This window comes from Pristiophorus japonicus, unplaced genomic scaffold, assembly GCF_044704955.1.
Source record: "Pristiophorus japonicus isolate sPriJap1 unplaced genomic scaffold, sPriJap1.hap1 HAP1_SCAFFOLD_999, whole genome shotgun sequence".
Lineage (NCBI taxonomy): Eukaryota > Metazoa > Chordata > Chondrichthyes > Pristiophoridae > Pristiophorus > Pristiophorus japonicus.
This window is the reverse complement of record NW_027254929.1, coordinates 109,468-127,261: the sequence shown is the minus strand read 5'-3', so window position 1 is coordinate 127,261 and position 17,794 is coordinate 109,468. Positions and strand designations below refer to the sequence as shown.

The 17,794-nt window shown below is 50.5% G+C and overlaps 1 protein-coding gene across 2 annotated transcripts; it reads right to left on the bottom strand.

Moving 5' to 3' along the window:
- Window positions 1–5,822: 5,822 nt before the first annotated feature.
- On the bottom strand, window positions 5,823–17,584 carry LOC139259398 (protein FosB-like). 2 transcript variants are annotated; one of them, XM_070874866.1, is made up of 5 exons: window positions 17,029–17,584; window positions 13,051–13,332; window positions 12,242–12,349; window positions 10,977–11,141; window positions 5,823–10,789 (listed from the first exon to the last, which is right to left on the bottom strand). In XM_070874866.1, the coding sequence occupies exons 1-5, from the start codon at window positions 17,155–17,157 to the stop codon at window positions 10,724–10,726; spliced, it is 750 nt and encodes a 249-aa protein (XP_070730967.1). In that variant the 5' UTR covers window positions 17,158–17,584; the 3' UTR covers window positions 5,823–10,723. The 2 variants fall into 2 exon arrangements, with proteins under 2 accessions (XP_070730967.1, XP_070730966.1); XM_070874865.1 differs by having other exon boundaries at window positions 5,823–11,141.
- Between the last annotated feature and the right edge of the window lie 210 nt (window positions 17,585–17,794).

Below are 17,794 nucleotides of genomic sequence, written 5' to 3'. Positions count from 1 at the left end.
AGGAGGAGTAGGGTGGAGAGGGGAGGGGCTGAGATGGGGAGTGGAGGGGGAGGAGGATGAGAGGGACGGGGAGGGTGAGAGGGGCAGTGGTTGAGGGGCGGGGGGGGCCATTGGGGCAAGGGGCGAGAGGGGCACGGGGGGGGGAGAGGAGGGACAGAGGGGGAGGGGGAAAGTGCGAGAGGGGTGAGGAGTCGCGAGACGGGGAGAGGGTGAGTGGACGAGGCGGCGCGAGACGGGAAGAGGGCGAGGGGGTGCGAGATGGGGAGGGTGAGAGGAGGTGCGATGTGGAGAGATCAGAAGTGGAGGGTTGGATGGGGAAGAGGCTGAGATCATAGGGAGGCAGAAACTTTGTAGACCCCACCCCACAAGTCCCAACACCGCTGTGTCCCAATCCCCAGCCTCCGGCACAGGACACCCTCTGTGTCTATCCTGACCCAACAATCTCCCCTCCTCCAATGGGTCCGGTCTCCCCGAAGTAAGTGCCGATTCTCGAAACTGTGGCAAGCATGGGCAGGATTGGCAGCACCCGCGGTGGGGCAAAATTAGAAACGTGACGTCTTCCCGAGCAGTTAGAAGTAGCACCCAGGACATTCGTTTCCCAATACAGACACTCCCGGGGCAGGTACAGCACGGGGTTAGATACAGAGTAAAGCTCCCTCTACACTGTCCGATCAAACACTCCCGGGGCAGGTACAACAAACGTTAGAAACAGAGTAAAGCTCCCTCTACACTGTCCCATCAAACACGCCCAGGACAGGTACAGCATGGGTTAGAAACAGAGTGAAGCTCCCTCTACACTGTCCCATCAAACACTCCCAGGGCAGGTACAACAAACGTTAGAAACAGAGTAAAGCTCCCTCTACACTGTCCCATCAAACACTCCCGGGGCAGATACAGCACGGATTTAGATACAGAGTAAAGCTCCCGTTATATTGTCCCATCTGACACTCCCAGGACAGGTACAGCATGGGTTAGATACAGAGTAAAACTCTCTCTACACTGTCCCAAACATTCCCAGGGCAGGTACAGCACGGGATAGATACAGAGTAAATCTCCCTCTATACTGTCCCATCTAACACTCCCAGGACAGATACAGCACGGGTTGGATAAAGAGTAAGGCTCCTTCAACACTGTCCCATCAAACACTTCCAGGTCAGGTACAGCACGGGTTAAATATAAAGTAAAGCTCCCTCTACACTGTCCCAAACATTCCCAGGGCAGGTACAGCACGGGATAGATACAGAGTAAATCTCCCTCTATACTGTCCCATCTAACACTCCCAGGACAGATACAGCACGGGTTGGATAAAGAGTAAGGCTCCTTCAACGCTGTCCCATCAAACACTCCCAGGGAACCTACTGCACTGGTTTCATACAGAATAAAACTCCCTCTACACTGTCCTACCAAACACTCCCAGGTCAGGTACTGCACGGGGTTAGATACAGAGTAAAGCTCCCCGTACACTGACCCATCAAACACTCCCAGGGCAGGGACAGCATGGGGTTAGATACAGAATAAAGCTTCCTCTACACGGTCCCACCAAACACTCCCAGGGCAGGCACAGCATGGGGTTAGATACAGAGGAAAGCTCCCTCTACACTGTCCCATCAAACACTCCCAGGGCAGGTACAGCATGGGGTTAGATACAGAGTAAAGCTCCCTCTACACTGTCCCATCAAACACTCCCAGGGAAGATACTGCATGGGTTAGATACAGAATAAAACTCCCTCTACACTGTCCCATCAAACACTCCCAGAGCAGGTACAGCACGGGTTCGATACAGAGTAAAGCTCCCTCTTTCCTGTCTGATCAAGCACTCCCAGGGCAGGTACAGCACGGGTTAGATACGGAGTAAAGGTCCCTCTACACTGTCACAACAAACATTCCCAGGTCAGGTACAGCACAGGTTAGATACAGAGTAAAGCTCCCTCTACAGTGTGATATCAAACACTCCCAGGGTAGGTACAGCATGGGGTGAGATACGGAGTAAAGCTCCCTCTACACTGTCACATCAAACACGCCCCTGGGGCAGAGACAGCACGGGTTAGATACACAGTAAAGGTCCCTCTACACTGTCCCATCAAACACTCCCAGGGAAGATACTGCACGGGTTAGATACAGAGTAAAGCTCCCCGTACACTGACCCATCAAACACTCCCAGGGCAGGTACAGCACGGGTTAGATACAGAGTAAAGCTCCCTCGATACTGTCTGATCAAGCACTCCCAGGGAAGGTACAGCATGTGTTAGATACAGAGTAAAGCTCCCTCTACACTGTCCCATCAAACACTCCCTGGGTAGGTACAGCATGGGGTTAGATACAGAGTAAATCTCCCCCTACACTGTCCCATCAAACACTCCCAGGGCAGGTACAACAAGGGTTAGCTACAGAGTAAAGCTCCCTCTACACTGTCCCATCAAACACTCCCAGGGCAGGTACAGCACGGGTTAGATACAGAGTAAGGCTCCCTCTACACTGTATCAAACACTCCCGGGGCAGATACAGCACGGGATAGATACAGAGTAAAGCTCCCTCTACACTGACCGATCAAACACTCCCAGGGAAGGTACAGCACGGGTTCGATATAGAGCACAGCTCCCTCTACACTGACCGATCAAACACTCCCAGGGAAGGTACAGCACGGGTTTAGATACAGAGTAAAGCACCGTCGACACTGCCCCATCAAACTCTCCCTGTACAGGTACAGCACCTGGTTAGATACAGAGTAAATCTCCCGCTACACTGTCCCATCAAATATTCCAAGGGCAGGTACAGCATGGGTTAGATACAGAGCAAAGCTCCCTCTACACTGTCCCAAACATTCCCAGGGCAGGTACAGCACGGGATAGATACAGAGTAAAGCTCCCTCTACACTGTCCCATCAAACACTCCCAGGGCAGAAACAGCATGGGTTAAATATAAAGTAAAGCTCCCTCTACACTGTCCCATCAAACACTCCCAGGGAAGGTACTGCACGGTTAGATACAGAATAAAACTCCCTCCACACTGTCTCATCAAACACTCCCAGGTCAGGTACTGCACGGGGTTAGATACAGAGTAAAGCTCCCTGTACACTGTTCCATCCATCACTCCCAGGGCAGGTGTAGCACGGGTTAGATACGGAGTAAAGGTCCCTCTAAATTGTCACATCAAACATTCCCAGGGCAGGTACAGCACGGGGTTAGATACGGAGTAAAGTTCCCTCTACACTGTCCCATCAAACACTCCCAGGGCAGATACAGCACGGGTTTAGGTACAGAGTAAAGCTCCCTCTACACTGTCCCATCAAACACTCCCAGAGCAGGTACAGCACGGGTTAAATATAAAGTAAAGCTCCCTCTACACTGTCCCATCAAATACTCCCAGGGCATGTACAGCAAGGGTTTAGATACAGAGTAAAGCTTCCTCTACACCGTCCCATCCATGACTCCCAGGGCAGGTTCAGCACGGGTTAGATAGAGAATAAAGCTCGCTCTACAGTGTCCCATCAAACACTCCGAGAGGTTCAGCACGGGTTAGATACTGAGTAAAGCTCCCTCTATACTGTCTGATCAAACACTCCCAGATAAGGTACAGCACGGGTTCGATATAGAGCACAGCTCCCTCTACACTGACCGATCAAACACTCCCAGGGAAGGTACAGCACGGGTTTAGATACAGAGTAAAGCTCCATCTACACTGTCCCTTCAAACACCTACAGGGCAGATACAGCACGGGTTTAGATACAGAGTAAAGCTCCCTCTACACTGTCCCATCAAAAACTCCCAGGTCAGGTACAGCACGGGTTAAATATAAAGTAAAGCTCCCTCTACACTGTCCCATCAAACACTCCCAGGGAAGGTACTGCACGGGTTAGATACAGAATAAAACTCCCTCTACACTGTCCCATCAAACACTCCCAGGTCAGGTACTGCACGGGGTTAGATACAGAGTAAAGCTCCCTCTATCCTCTCTGATCAAACACTCCCAGGGAAGGTACAGCACGGGTTAGATACAGAGCACAGCTCCCTCTACACTGCCCCATCAAACACTCCCAGGGCAGGTACAGCATGGGGTTATATACAGAGTAAAGCTCCCTCTACACTGTCCCATCAAACACTCCCAGAGTAGGTATAGCATGGGTTAGCTGCAGAGTAAAGCTCCCTCTACACTGTCCCATCAAACACTCCCAGGACAGGTGCAGCACATTAGATACAGAGTAAAACTCACTCTACACTGTCCCATCAAACATTCCCAGGGCAGGTACAGCACGGGGTTAGATACAGAGTAAAGCTCCCTCTACACTGTCTGATCAAACTCCCATGGAAGGTACAGCACGGGTTAGATATAGAGTAAAGCTCCCTCTACACTGTCCCATCAAACACTCCTAGGATAGGTACAGCACGGGGTTAGGTACAGAGTAAAGCTACCTCTGCACCTCCTCTCCAATGACCCACTGCCACATCAAGTAGTCTCTGATCTCAGTGCGATTACAGTTGCCATAGTAATTTCTCGCACTGCCCTAAACACCTGCCTATGGACCCACTATAGTGTGGCCCTGTTCTTAGTCATTCAGGCCAGGGTTTGAATGCTGATCCCAATGATGACGGCCAGGCCCCTCCCCGTAGGAAGTTAAGAGCATTAGGAGTAGGAGTCGGCCATTTGGCCCATCGAGCCTGCTCCGCCATTCAGTTAGGTCATGGCTGATCTTCAACCTCAACTCCATTCCCCCCCCCCCCCACCATCCCGATATCCCTTGATCCCCCCAAAAATCTATCATAGCATAGAATGGTTACAGCACAGGAGGAGGCCATTCAGCCAGTCGAGCCCGTGCTGGCTCTCTGCAAGAGCGTCTAAGCCAGTCCCACTCCTCTACCCTTTCCTCGTAGTCCTTCAAATTTTTTTCCCTTCAGGTACTTATCCAATTCCCTTTTGTACACCAGAATTCAGTCTGCCTCCATCACCCTCTCAGGCAGCGCATTCCAGATCCTAACCACTCGCTGCGTAATAAACATTCTTACATTGCATTTGTTTCTTCTATCACCTTGAATCTGTGCCCTCTGGTTCTCGACCCTTCCACCAATGGGAACAGTTTCTCTCTCTCTACTCTGTCCAGACCCCTCATGATTTTGAGCACCTCGCTCAAATCTGCTCCAAGGAAAACAACCCCAGCTTCTCCAGTCTATCCACGTAACTGAAGTCCCTCATCCCTTCTTGTAAATCTTTTCTGCGCCCTCTCAGTCCTTCACAAGATAATTCATCCACTGCTGAAGCAAGCCCGGTGATGTTAGCGTGTGCATTACCTCGGTAGGTTTTGGTGTCCTCGACCAGGCCAACATTAAAGCACTGACTACACTCGACCAGCTCCGCTGGGCAGGCCACATTGTTCGCCTGCCTGACAAGACTCCCAAAGCAAGCGCTCTACTCGGAACTCCTACACGGCAAGCGAGCCATAGGTGGGCAGAGGAAACGTTACAAGGACACCCTCAAAGACTTTCCTGATAAAGTCCAACATCCCCACCGACACCTGGGAGTCCCTGGCCAAAGACCGCCCTAAGTGGAGGAAGTGCATCCGGGAGGGCGCTGAGCACCTCGAGTCTCATCGCCGAGAGCATGCAGAAATCAAGCGCAGGCAGCGGAAGGAGCGTGCGGCAAACCAGTCCCACCCTCCCTTTCCCTCAACCACTGTCTGTCCCACCTGTGACAGAGACTGTAATTCCCGTATTGGACTGTTCAGTCACCTGAGAACTCACTTCAGGAGTGGAAGCAAGTCTTCCTCGATTTCGAGGGACTGCCTATGATGATGATGTTGGTGAGTAAATAACGAGAACACCAGTGTGGGATTAGCATCAATGGTTCCTTTATTAACACATAGTAAAACATTGCCAATCTCAGATTTCATGCAGGTTATTGATCCAACAAACTCGGATTTCACCTTGTAACTGGAGCAAAGTATCCATAAATATCAAAATAAACCTTATTTTCACAAAGTGCATAAAACTCTGGTGGATCTAGGGCATGATAAAGTAATGGCACCAAATCGGAAAATGACTGAGGAAAGATCGGGAGACAGACAGAGCGATATATGGACAGAAAAAGGAGAGAGAGAGCCAGACAGACACACGCCCGGAGGAGGTAGAGGTAGAGGGAGGGACAGAGAGATGCCCAGAGAAAGAGCTAGAGGGGTAGAGATAGAGAGATCAAAAAAGACACAGCTTGAGAGAGAGAGAGAGAGACAGACAGGAGTCAGAGAGAGACAGACAAACACAGACACAAGGAGATTAAAGTCCCTGTGGCAAGTTTAGAATTACTCATTGTTGAGGGCTGTAAAGTATGGCTCAATACCAGTTTTACTTTAAAAAAAAAAAACACATTGCCCCCCCCCCCAGAGGTTCTGGAATGCACAGGTTGGAGGAGGGGGAGTTACAGTGAATGCCCCCAACTTAATTGGTTTCTTTATTTCATGCCCAGTTATCCAGCAGGTTCTGCTTGATCCCACCAACAGCTTCACAAACGGGAGAGAAGAATCGGATTGCACAGGTCCAATTCTCCCAGCATTGTGACAGGTTTGAGAGCAACAATTAGAATGAAGGAGACGAGTGGTTCATGCAGAGACGGTGATCAGTGTCCAACAGTGGATCCACTTGTACACAAAAGGATTCGATGACTTGCCCCTCCTCACATTTAACCCTGTCCTCACCTTGGTATCCCTCCCAAATGACAAGGGCAGCCAACTTCCTTCAAGGCCTCTGCCAGAGACAGCCAGCAAAATGGACAACTCTCACTCCCCACAGCGAGAACCAGGAATGTGAAACCCATGCCCCAGCACTCTGGGGTGGGACTGGGAGATCTCATTGTAAGCAACCCATAATGGGTGGCTTGGAGTACCGGTGGGGTCAGTGGCGACATAGGAATTAGGAGCAGGAAGCAAGCCATTCGGCCCCTCGAGCCCGCTCCGCCATTCAATAAGATCACGGCTGATCTTCGACCTCAACTCCACGTTCCTGTCCGATCCCGTGATTCCCCTAGAGTCCAAGAATCTATCGATCTCAGCCTTGACTATACGCGAGCATCCACAGCCCTCTGGGGTAGAGAATTCCAAAGATTCACCACCCTCTGAGTGAAGAAATTCCTCCTCATCTCAGTCATAAATGGCCGACCCCTTATCCAGAAACTAATACCCCAAGCCAGAGGAAACAGCATCTACCCTGTCAATCTACCCCCGCACCCCACCCCCAGAATTTTATGTGTTTCAATGAGATCAGTCTCATTCTTCTAAACTCCGGAGAGTAAAGGCCCAATCACTCCTCATTAAGTCAACCCGCTCATCCCAGGAATCAATCTGGTGAACCATTGTTGCACTGCCTCCAAGGCAAGGATATCCTTCCTCAGATAAGGAGACCAAAACTGTGCGCAGTACTCCAGGTGTGGTCTCACCAAGGCCGTGTGACACAGGTTGGGAGAGGACACCAAACTGGGTGATGAAATTATAGTGCTGTCCTCTCAATCTAATGTTTTCACTCTCAAATCTGCTTTAATAAGCCATTGTAATGCCACAGAATATACACACATTTACAGTCACAAATCCAGAAATAGATTTCAATATTTTTTCAAATAAATCACAATAGAATTTCTGATAACCTGCCATGAATATAGTCACAGTACAGACACAGAGACATACAGTATACAATCTTTCTGCTGTAACACAGTCACGTGATTATCCTATGTCACAGTAAATATCAGATCTCTGTTTGAAATGTTAGCTGGTCTCCATGCAGTTTTTTTTTTAAACTTTTTTTTTTTAATAAACATTTTTTTGTTGAAAAAGCCTTTTTTTTTCCTCCGGTAACTAGCGCTTAAAACTAGACACTATTTATTGACTAACACTTGATAAGCTGTGGCAGTTTGAAGCAAATTGTTCCAACACCAAGACTAAACAGAGCGAAAGAGGAACGAGCTCAGTAGTTTTGTACAACCGACTGCCTTGGCACAGAACAGGCCTGGGTTTCAGATTTTAACCCCCTTTCAGAATCTGACAGTCAAGTTTTTTAAAATTTTAATAAATGGCTCCAGACATTTTGTACAGCAAGTTTGGAATTCAATTTGGTTTCAGTTGTAATTTTTTTTTTCCCCCTTCGAAAAGAAAATGCTGCTCGTTTTGAACTTAGTCCAGAAATAAAAAAATAAATATTAATATATAAAAAAATATAAAAAAAACGAATGCTGCTTTAGTGAGGCTGCAAGAAATGCATTATCCTTCATCTACCAGTGAATCCAGCTCCTGGCTAGACCCACAGGAGACACAAGGGTGGGGGGGGGAGGGGGGTACAGGGTACAGAAGTGGGGCACTACCTTAGCCTCTTAGCTCCTCAAACCATCCCAGGCATGGAATGTGGGCAAGGATCCTGGGCAAAGCATCTTCAGTCCCGAGTTCTGACCTTCGCCTCAATTTCAACTGGGCAGGCTGAGCAGGAAGAACACTGATTCAGAGACCAGGGAGGCGATGGTGAAACTGGGACTTAATGTCCACTGTGAAAGCTTAAATACATCTTAGCAATTCGCGATTTTGATAATAAATGCGAGAGTTTATCTGCATTGTACATTCTATTAAATATGGATTATAATGCAATAATTTAAAAGCGATAAAGTGCCGCGTATTTAGCACAATGTTTAAGGGGAGCTGGGAATCAAACCTCTTGCATTGCATTCGGTGCATTTAAGGTCAGGTCAGCAGAGCTCTGGCTGCAATTGCTGCTACACCGCCTAGCTCGGGTGGTTCGAGGTTTAGTTTGTTAAGAATTGGTTAGCTGTTAGAGGTGTGCATTGGATTTAGCATCGACACCCTGTTCTATTTGAGCCGGGAAGGGGCAGGTTCAAAGAGCAGATTCTAAACCAGCCCAGGGGTTTTAGAACTGGTGGGATCTCTCCCATCCAACTGCAGGTGTATTGGAAATGGACCCTGCAGGAGGGCCGGGTGCTGGAGATGAGTTTCTCTCTCTCTCTCTCTCTGCCCCGGTTAGAGGAGAATGTCCGCTCCCTCGCCCTTCTGGATTGGCGCAACGTATTGTCGCCGGACCGCTTAAATTGCCCCGAGAAGGCGCCAAGTCTGGGGCACAATTCCACCAGCGCCCATTCCATGCATCACCCAAAGGCCAATCCTCGTGGCGGTCGGCTATTCAACTGCGGGAGGCATCGCACCCCCGTTCTTATTTTTCCGATTTAGCTGCGGGTGTGAACCCTGGAGAGACGGCAATAAACGCCGTTAGGATTCCCGTTTCCCGCCCCCCCCTCCACCCAAAGGTGAAATCATTCACTGCCCAAATAAGTAAAAAAAAATGCATCTAAAAATCGTATCCGACCTTCCCCCCCGACCCCGACATGAACGGTGTTACACCCCATCCCGGGAGAGAGTTAGGTTAAAATGACTAAACGTTTCACATCTTGCTACTTGAGAGAGGCAAACTTTATCACCCCCCCGCCCTCAAAATGAAGAAAAATATCAAGCCGCCCCCCAAATAAAACCTTTGACAAAATGCCTGGATTCACAGTATGTTGGAGAGAAGGCAGCTCAGCCGTAGTCTCAGAGTTTGGAGTAGAGGGGTGCAATATTCAAGGTAGAATTCGGGGCATCAGGTGGGGGGGGGGGCGGGGAGGTGAGGAGGCGCTTCACAATCACCTCCCCTCAAGAAAAAGTCCAATTCACCTTAAAAAAAATACATAAACACAGAATCAGTAGGAGGGGGTGCTGATGATCCTTTGCCCCGCTCCGCTGGACCCGGGGTCCAGGTCCACACCGGCTGTGTGCAGCCCACACCGAGCACACGCGTTGGGAGACATTCATGGGGTCCGTTTTTTTTTTAGGAGCGGTGGAGGGAAAAATAAAAATACATTCAGGAGGTCTTGGTTACATTGCGACGTCGGAAACACAAGCACTGGCTCGCATGCCGGTCCGCTTCTTCAAATCCCACCCCCCTTCGATTGGCGAGCGGTGCAAACGACCGAGCTATTCGGCAGTGTGGGGCGTCACATTCCCCATTCTTTCGTCCCGTCTTGGGGCTGGGGGTGGGGGGGTAACTAATATTTCTACGGCAGGTGATTCATAGAGGGACAGTCTCCTCACCTCCCCCCCCCCCCTCAGAGGGGCAGTCTCCTTCTCCCCCATCGGCTCACCCATTTAGGGGTCAGCTGTGGCTCAGTGGGCAGCACCCTCGCCTCCAGAAGGTGGTGGGGTTCCAAGTGCCACTCCAGCGACTTGAGCACAAAAATCCAGGCTGACACTTCCCGTGCGGGGCTGAGGGAATGCCGCACTGTCGGAGGCGCCGTCGTCTTGTCGCTGAACCGACTCGGGTGGACGTAAAAGATCCCACGGCGCTGTTCTCGAAGAGTAGGGTCGTCCTCTGCTGGTCAATACTTATCCCTCGAGCGACGTGGCAAAAGACAGGCGATCTGGTCATCACATTGCTGATAGTGGGAGCTTGCTGTGCGCAAATTGGCGTGTTCCACATTACGACTACGACAACAATTTTAAAAAAGGACTTCATTGGCTGCAAAGTGCTTGGAGAGACGTTCCAGGCGCTGTATAAATCGTTCCTTCTCTCCCTGCCCTCCCTCCTAGGGTTGCAGTCGGTATGAAGCAGTGCTGGCGTGTTTGTGCAGGAAGGGGAGGGGGGGGTGGGGGGGAGGCTAGAGGTGGGGGTGGGATGGGGGGCTTAAGCAGGTTAGAGAGCCAGCAGCGAGGGAGAGTTCAGAGAGTCCGAGGATTGGTCGCTGCTGCTGTTCCGCTGGTGGACGAGGCCGCAGTTCCTTCCCTCTGGGTAGGTGAACACAAATGAAGACGTATATGAGGCCTGGGGGCTAGCATTCAAATAGGGCGTGTGGAGAGGCTCGCAGTGCGGATAGAACGAGCTGGCGAGCGGTACCTCCGCCGGCAGCTGGAAGCTCCCATTGAAAGGTGGCGCCTTCCCGTCCAACGCGCTCGCCATAGCCAGAGAGCTCACCTCGACTGTCGCGGCGCTGGGCTGCGGGCTCAAGCGCTCCGCGTAGGGCAGCTTGCAGGCCGGCTTGTGGGCCACCAGCACAAACTCCAGCCGCTCCTTCTCCTTGTGCAGCTCGGCGATCTGCGTCTGCAGCTCGGCCTTCTCCTCCTCCAGCTGGTCCGTCTCCTGCCAACGAACAAAGGGGGGCGGGGGGGGGAAGAGAGAGAGAGCGGCGTTTAGTACAGGAGGTGTGCATGTGGGTGGGGGAGAGGGAGAGAGAGAGAGAGAGAGAGGATGGAGGGGGGGGGGGGAGGAGAGAGAGAGAGAGAGAGAGAGAGAGGGAGGGAGGATGGGGTGGAGAGAGAGAGAGAGAGAGAGAGAGGGTGGAGGAGGAGGAGGGAGGAGAGAGAGAGAGAGAGAGAGAGAGAGGGGGGGGGGGGTGGGGAGGAGGAGAGGGGGGGGGTGGAGAGAGAGAGAGAGACGTTTAGTACAGGAGGGGTGCATGTAGGTGGGGGAGAGGGAAAGAGAGAGGGGATGGAGAGAGAGAGAGAGAGAGAGAGAGAGAGGGGAGGGAGAGAGGGGGAAGGGGGGGAGAGAGAGAGAGAGAGAGAGAGAGGGGGGTGAAGAGAGATAGAGAGCGAGCGAGCGAGAGAGGAGGGGAAGAGAGAGAGGGGCGTTTAGTACAGGAGGGGAGCACGTGTACTCGGGTGGGGGGAGAGGAGGAGGAGGAGAGGGGGGGAAGAAAAAAAAAGAGAAATGGGAGGAGGAGAATTAAGAGGGGAGGAGAGATGAGAGAAGGCGGAGGAGAGTGAAAGAAGGAGGAGTAGGGAGTGAGAGAAGGAGGAGAAGAGGGAGAAGAGAGAGGGGGGGTGATAAAAAGACAGAGCGGAGAGGAGCCCTCCTATTGACATCAGTCCACCGCCTGGTCCCCCTCTACCCACCCCCTGGGGACAGACTGGCCCCCGGCTGAGCGGTGGTACACAGCTGGATCAATACAGTGCGCACAAATTACCCCCAACCCCAACAAAACTACTCAGACTGCATTGATTACTCGACACGCCCTTACTCTTGCGCCCCCCCCCCCCCTCAAGAGACCCTTACATTCCGACCCACCCCTCCCCACAGCCTTTCCCGTGCACCCCTTACCCCTGACCCGTGGCCCCACACAATCTCTCTCCCGGGAACGCTCCTTTCTCAGGGAGGTATTCCACGCTAGGTTAACCACGCCCCCGCCCCCTCCCTCCCCCCCCCCCCCCCCCCACACGCCCACCCCGGAGTGTGCTTACAGTCTGCAGGCGGTCAGTCAGCTCCCGGCGACGGTTCCGGCACTTGGCGGCTGCCAGCTTGTTTCTCTCCCTGCGAACGCGGCGCTTCTCCTCCTCTTCCACTGTGAGCTGTAACAAAACGCATCCCGTCAGTCACTCAGCCTCTGCTGACACTTTCACCCACACTGCTGCTTCCCAATCCACCAACTCCTAACCATAACCCTCCACATCCTCACTCCAAGGCACCATCACACTCCCCTTCCATCCCAAACCCACAAGATCAAAATCTTCTCCAGTGATGGGACAGTGTAGAGGGAGCTTTACTCCATCTAACTCCGTGCTGTATCTGCCCTGGGAGTGTTTAATGGGACAGTGTAGAGGGAGTTTTACTCTGTATCTAACCCCGTGCTGTATTTGCCCTGGGAGTGTTTGATGGGACAGTGTAGAGGGAGCTTTACTCTGTATCTAACCCAGTGTTGTACCTGCCCTGGTAGTGTTTGGTGGGACAGTGTAGAGGGAGCTTTACTCTAAGCCAACCCCGTGTTGTACCTGCCCTGGGAGTGTTTGGTGGGACAGTGTAGAGGGTGCTTTACACTATCTAACCCTGTGCCGTATTTGACCTAATCGACAATCTGCCCCGAGCCATTCCCAGCACCAATATTAATTTTCCCCAAAAAATGCTTTAATAAAAAAACCTTTAACAACTGCAAGTGACTTTGAGCTGGCGTGATTGACCATTGGCTTTGGCTAGAGTGGTTGTCGCAGTCCAGCTGTGTATATACACATACACATACACATACACACATGCCACGAGCTCTTCACAGACTCACCGTTTCATCACGTGCCCTCCGAGAGCGGCTGGCTCGGGTGGGTTTTGGCGGCTCGGCGCTGCTGTAGGAGCACATGCCTGGGGTGGAATAGCTGGTCCCGGGGAGATTGTAGGGGTCCATGGTGGGTTGGGGCAGGGGCGGAAGCTGAGCCTGAGACTGGGACTGCGCCACCGAGGAGATGACAGTCGGCTGTACCATCCACTGCAGGTCCTGGCTGGTGGTGATGGCAGTGAGGGTTGGCACGAAGGATCCCGGCATCTCCCCAACACCTGGAGTGCACTCCTGGAATAAATGGGAATGTAGTACATTTTGTAAAAAAAAAACTGGGGTTGGAGTTGGACTGGGAAATGGGGGACTGGAGTTTCCATAGGACTGCCAATGTTTTAAAAATTCATTGTTGGCATCACTGACAAAGCTGGCATTTATTGCCCATCCCTAATTGCCCTAGAGAAGGTGGTGGTGAGCCACCTTCTTGAACCGCTGCAGTTTGATACAATGGAGAGGCTTGCTAGGCCACTTCAGAGGGCAGTTAAGAGTCAATCACATTGCTATGGGTCTGGAGTCACGTATCGGCCAGACCGGGTAAAAGCGGCAGATTTCTGTTAGCGAAATTGTAAGCCAAGATCCTGAACACGGGAGGTGGAGGAGACTGGGAGTACAAGTCACTAGACGCAAAACCCTAGCAAAAAGGTTTAGCATAGGATTCCAGACAGCTGAAAAATAATTTCTCCCAGTGGTAGAAACATAGAAAACAGGAGCAGGCCATTCGGCCCTTCGAGCCTGCACCGCCATTCAATATGATCATGGCTGATCCTCTATCTCAACACCATATTCCTGCTTTTTCCCCATACCCCTTGATGTCTTGTGTCTAGAAATTTATCTTCCTCTTAAATATATTCAGTGACTTGGTAGAACAAGGTTTGGCTGTGTGGTCATGAACCCTCCCATTAGGCTTGGGTGACTGGGGTTGGGGGCCATGACCTACCCTGACCCCTCTTCCCCAGTGGCAAAGTTAGGTTTAATGACACTTGCCAGGGGGGGGGGGTTCATGACCCTTAACTCAATAGGCTTGGCCGATTGGGGTGGGGGTGTCGTGACCCCTCCTCACCTCCCTCTCCCATTGGCTCCGCCAACTGATCTCTTCCCAAAGTCACACATTTTCCAATGATCACAGATGGATTGAAGCAGATTCCTGATTGGTGCGGGAATTAGGAGTGGGGGGAAATTCCAACTTCAGGAGATTTCAACGTCAATTACCCCACCCTCCTTACAGAAGTCAACTGGATGGGAGGTGGAGGGGCCATAGACTGGCGAGTGGGGCAGGTTCTTTAAATAACTCTGCTTGAGGACTGAGCGATGAACTGTGTGTCCATCAGGTGGACTCTGCTCCCTCCAGTGGATATATTTTGAAGAAGAGCTCACCCTGGTGTACTGGCCAATATTTATCCTTCAAATCAACAAATAGATTATCTGGGTCATTATCACATTGCTGTTTGTGGGAGCTTGCTGTGCGCAAATTGGCTGCCGCGCATTACAAGTGACTATACTCCAAAAGTACGTCAATGGCTGTAAAGCGCTTCGAGACGAAATATGGCCTACTTCTAATTCTTATGTTTCTTGATGTGGTCACAACAAAAAACACAAGAATTAAGAGCAGGAGTACATAAACTACTCAACTGACAGAATTTGCCACAGCCCACACTGCCCTATCCCAAGGCATTTGTATTTATAGATCACTTTGATCAGGTCCCAAAGTGCTTCACAGTCGATTCCCTTGAAGTTTGACTGTTGCTATAAACTCAATACAACTGCCATTTTTTTTTTTTTTAAACTTGCAGTAAGATTGATAATGGAGGTGAATGACCAGTTACTGACTCCAAATGTCAACCCTCAACACAGCATGCAGAGAGTCAGGGCCCGACTGTGTGAAACGCAAATCACAGAATCAGAAATTTACAGCACGGAAGGAGGCCATTTCGGCCCATTGTGTCCGCGCCGGCCGACAAAGAGCTATCCGGCCTAATCCCACTTTCCATCTCTTGGTCCATAGCCCTGTAGGTCACAGCACTCGAGTGCATATCCAGGTACTTTTAAAATGTGATGAGGATTTCGGCCTCTATCACTCTTTCAAGCATTGAGTTCCAGACCCCCACCACCCTCTGGGTGAAAATATATTTCTGCTCAATGCCCCTCTAATCTTTCTTCAAGGGGTTGACTTATGAAGAAAGGTGGGAGTAAGTTGGGCCTACACTCATTGGAATTCAGAAGAATGAGGGGTGATCTTATCAAAACATAAGAGATAATGAGGGGGATGTAGAGAGGATGTTTCCACTCATAAGGGAAACTAAAACTAGGGGACGTAGTCTTAGAATAAGGAGCCACCCATTTAAAACAGAGGAGGAATTTCTTCTCAGAGGGTTGTAAATCTGTGGAATTCTCTGCCCCAGGCTGAGTCATCGAATATATTTAAGGCAGAGATAGACAGATTTTTGAGCGATAAGGGAGTAAAGGGTTATGGGGAGCGGGCAGGGAAGTGGAGCTGAGTCCATGATCAGATCAGCCATGATCTTATTGAATGGTGGAGCAGGCTCGAGGGGCCGAATGGCCTACTCCCATTTCTTATGTTCTTAAATGCCAGAAGAGAAAGACAGACTTGCATTTATATAGCGTCTTTCATGACATCCCAAAGCGCTTTACAGCCAAATGAAGTACTGTTTTTGAAGTGTAGTCACTGTTGTAATGTAGGAAACACAGCAGCCAATTTGCACTCAGCAAGCAGCAATGTGATAAAAAAAAAGATTATCTGGTCATTAAGTGATGTTGATAAATATTGGCCCAGGACAGCGGGGACAACCCCTGCTCTTCTTCGAAATAGTCCCATGGGATCATTTAGGTCCACCCGAGAGGACAGACAGGGCTTTTGAAAGAGGGCACGTTTCGTTTGAAAGAGGGTACCTCCGACAGTACAGCACTCCCTCAGCACTGTACTGGGAGTATCAGCCTGGATTATTTATTGTACTCAAGTCTCTGGAATGGGACTCGAACACACAATCTTCTGGCTCGGTATAAAGACGAGAGAGAGTGCTATCCACTAGATGACACACGCAAGCAAACGGTGCAAATCAGCTAAAACTCCGTAAGAATTAACCTTTTAGGATTGCAACTCCCCCAGACCATGCTGCACAGCCCTGGAGCGCGCCGCTTCCATTCATAAAAAAAAAGATGCGCCCAGGTTGTGGGCGGAGCCAGTGACAGCGTCGCTGCCATGGTAACGTTCCAAAATAGAACGTCGCTCGGCCGGTTGGGGGGCGGAGCCCTTGCGTGCGTGCGTAGCGTCACCAAGAGAATTCCAATACGTCAACCTTACGCACGCAACCCAGGCGGAGAGCAAGCGTGAGGTTTCCAGCCTGCAGGAAATCGGTGCAACCGATCGATGAATCGATTCTACTCAAATCCGGGGGCGCTGATTGCAGCGTCAAAAACAGACGGCGTATATGCATTTCTTTTAAAAATGGGGGTTCCGATCATTTAGGGCACTTTTCAACCCCATGCCCCTTACTGCCGACACATATGATTATTCTTGGCAAAATATCACTGTCATTACAAAAAATGATCAATTATTGCAACTTCAGCTAAATGGCGACGTTTGCAACCAAAAAAAATCATCGAATGGCAAATAATTATCCAGCCCAATAAGTGTGACATTTGCAAAGATCAATAATCATTTTATTGCAGATAATCAATTATTGCAACTTCAGCTAATTATGGTGGCGTTTGCAAAGACTATTTTATTGCAAGTAAATCAATTATTGCAAATTATCCCTGGAGTTGAGGCAGAAATAATCCCGGGGTGGGTGGGGGAAGCCCCCCCTCCCCCAAATTTGTTCCCCCTCTTTTTTGAACTCCACAAACACAGCTACAACACTCAAGCAGGAAAAAAAAGAGAGAGAAAGTTCTCTGGCTGTAAGTGGCACTTACCTGGGCTGCGGTGGTGGGGCTGCCCACACTCTGGCTGAAGGAATCCACCGAGGAAAGGTACTGGGGCTCCGAGGGGGAAGAACTGCAGTGAGAAGTCGAGTCAAAGTCGCCGGAGAATCCCTGGTACATGTCCTCCCAGTCGGTGATGAGCCAAGATTTGTCGCCCCTGGAATCCAGTTTTGCAGATTTGTGGATGGGACAAGCTGGTAATCGCCCGGAGAATTTGAAGCAAAAAATAAAACCCTTTCTCCTTCAATCGTACACTCTCTCTCTCTCTCTCTCTCTCTCTCTCTCTCTCTGTATATATATATATATATCTTGCTCTTGTAGTAAAAGGCGTCTGTACTGCTCCAACCGCTGCTTTCTTTATGAATGAACCAGCTCTCCTATTTGCCTTTTTTATATACCAATATATTCCTCTGACGTCAGACTCATTAGAATCTCAGCTCGACCCCGGACGGTGCAAATGGCGAAATTCCGCCTCAAATTCAAGAATCAGCCGCGCCGACAGCCCCAGCACTGAAACTCCCAGCGCCTGTGCTTCGAGTGCCACTCTCTAGAGTCTCCACGCCGCTTTATGGGGGAGCAATCGCCATAAAACCCCTTTCTGCCAGCAAGCTCCGCCCATCCGGGATCCCTGACGTACATGCCCAAATATGGAACTGTTATAGTTTGCTGTTTACTGGTAACCAGGCGCCGACGTCAGAGGGAATCCCTCTCTAGACAGCGGCTTTCTCATGAGAGTTTTAAATAGAAACCCAGCGTG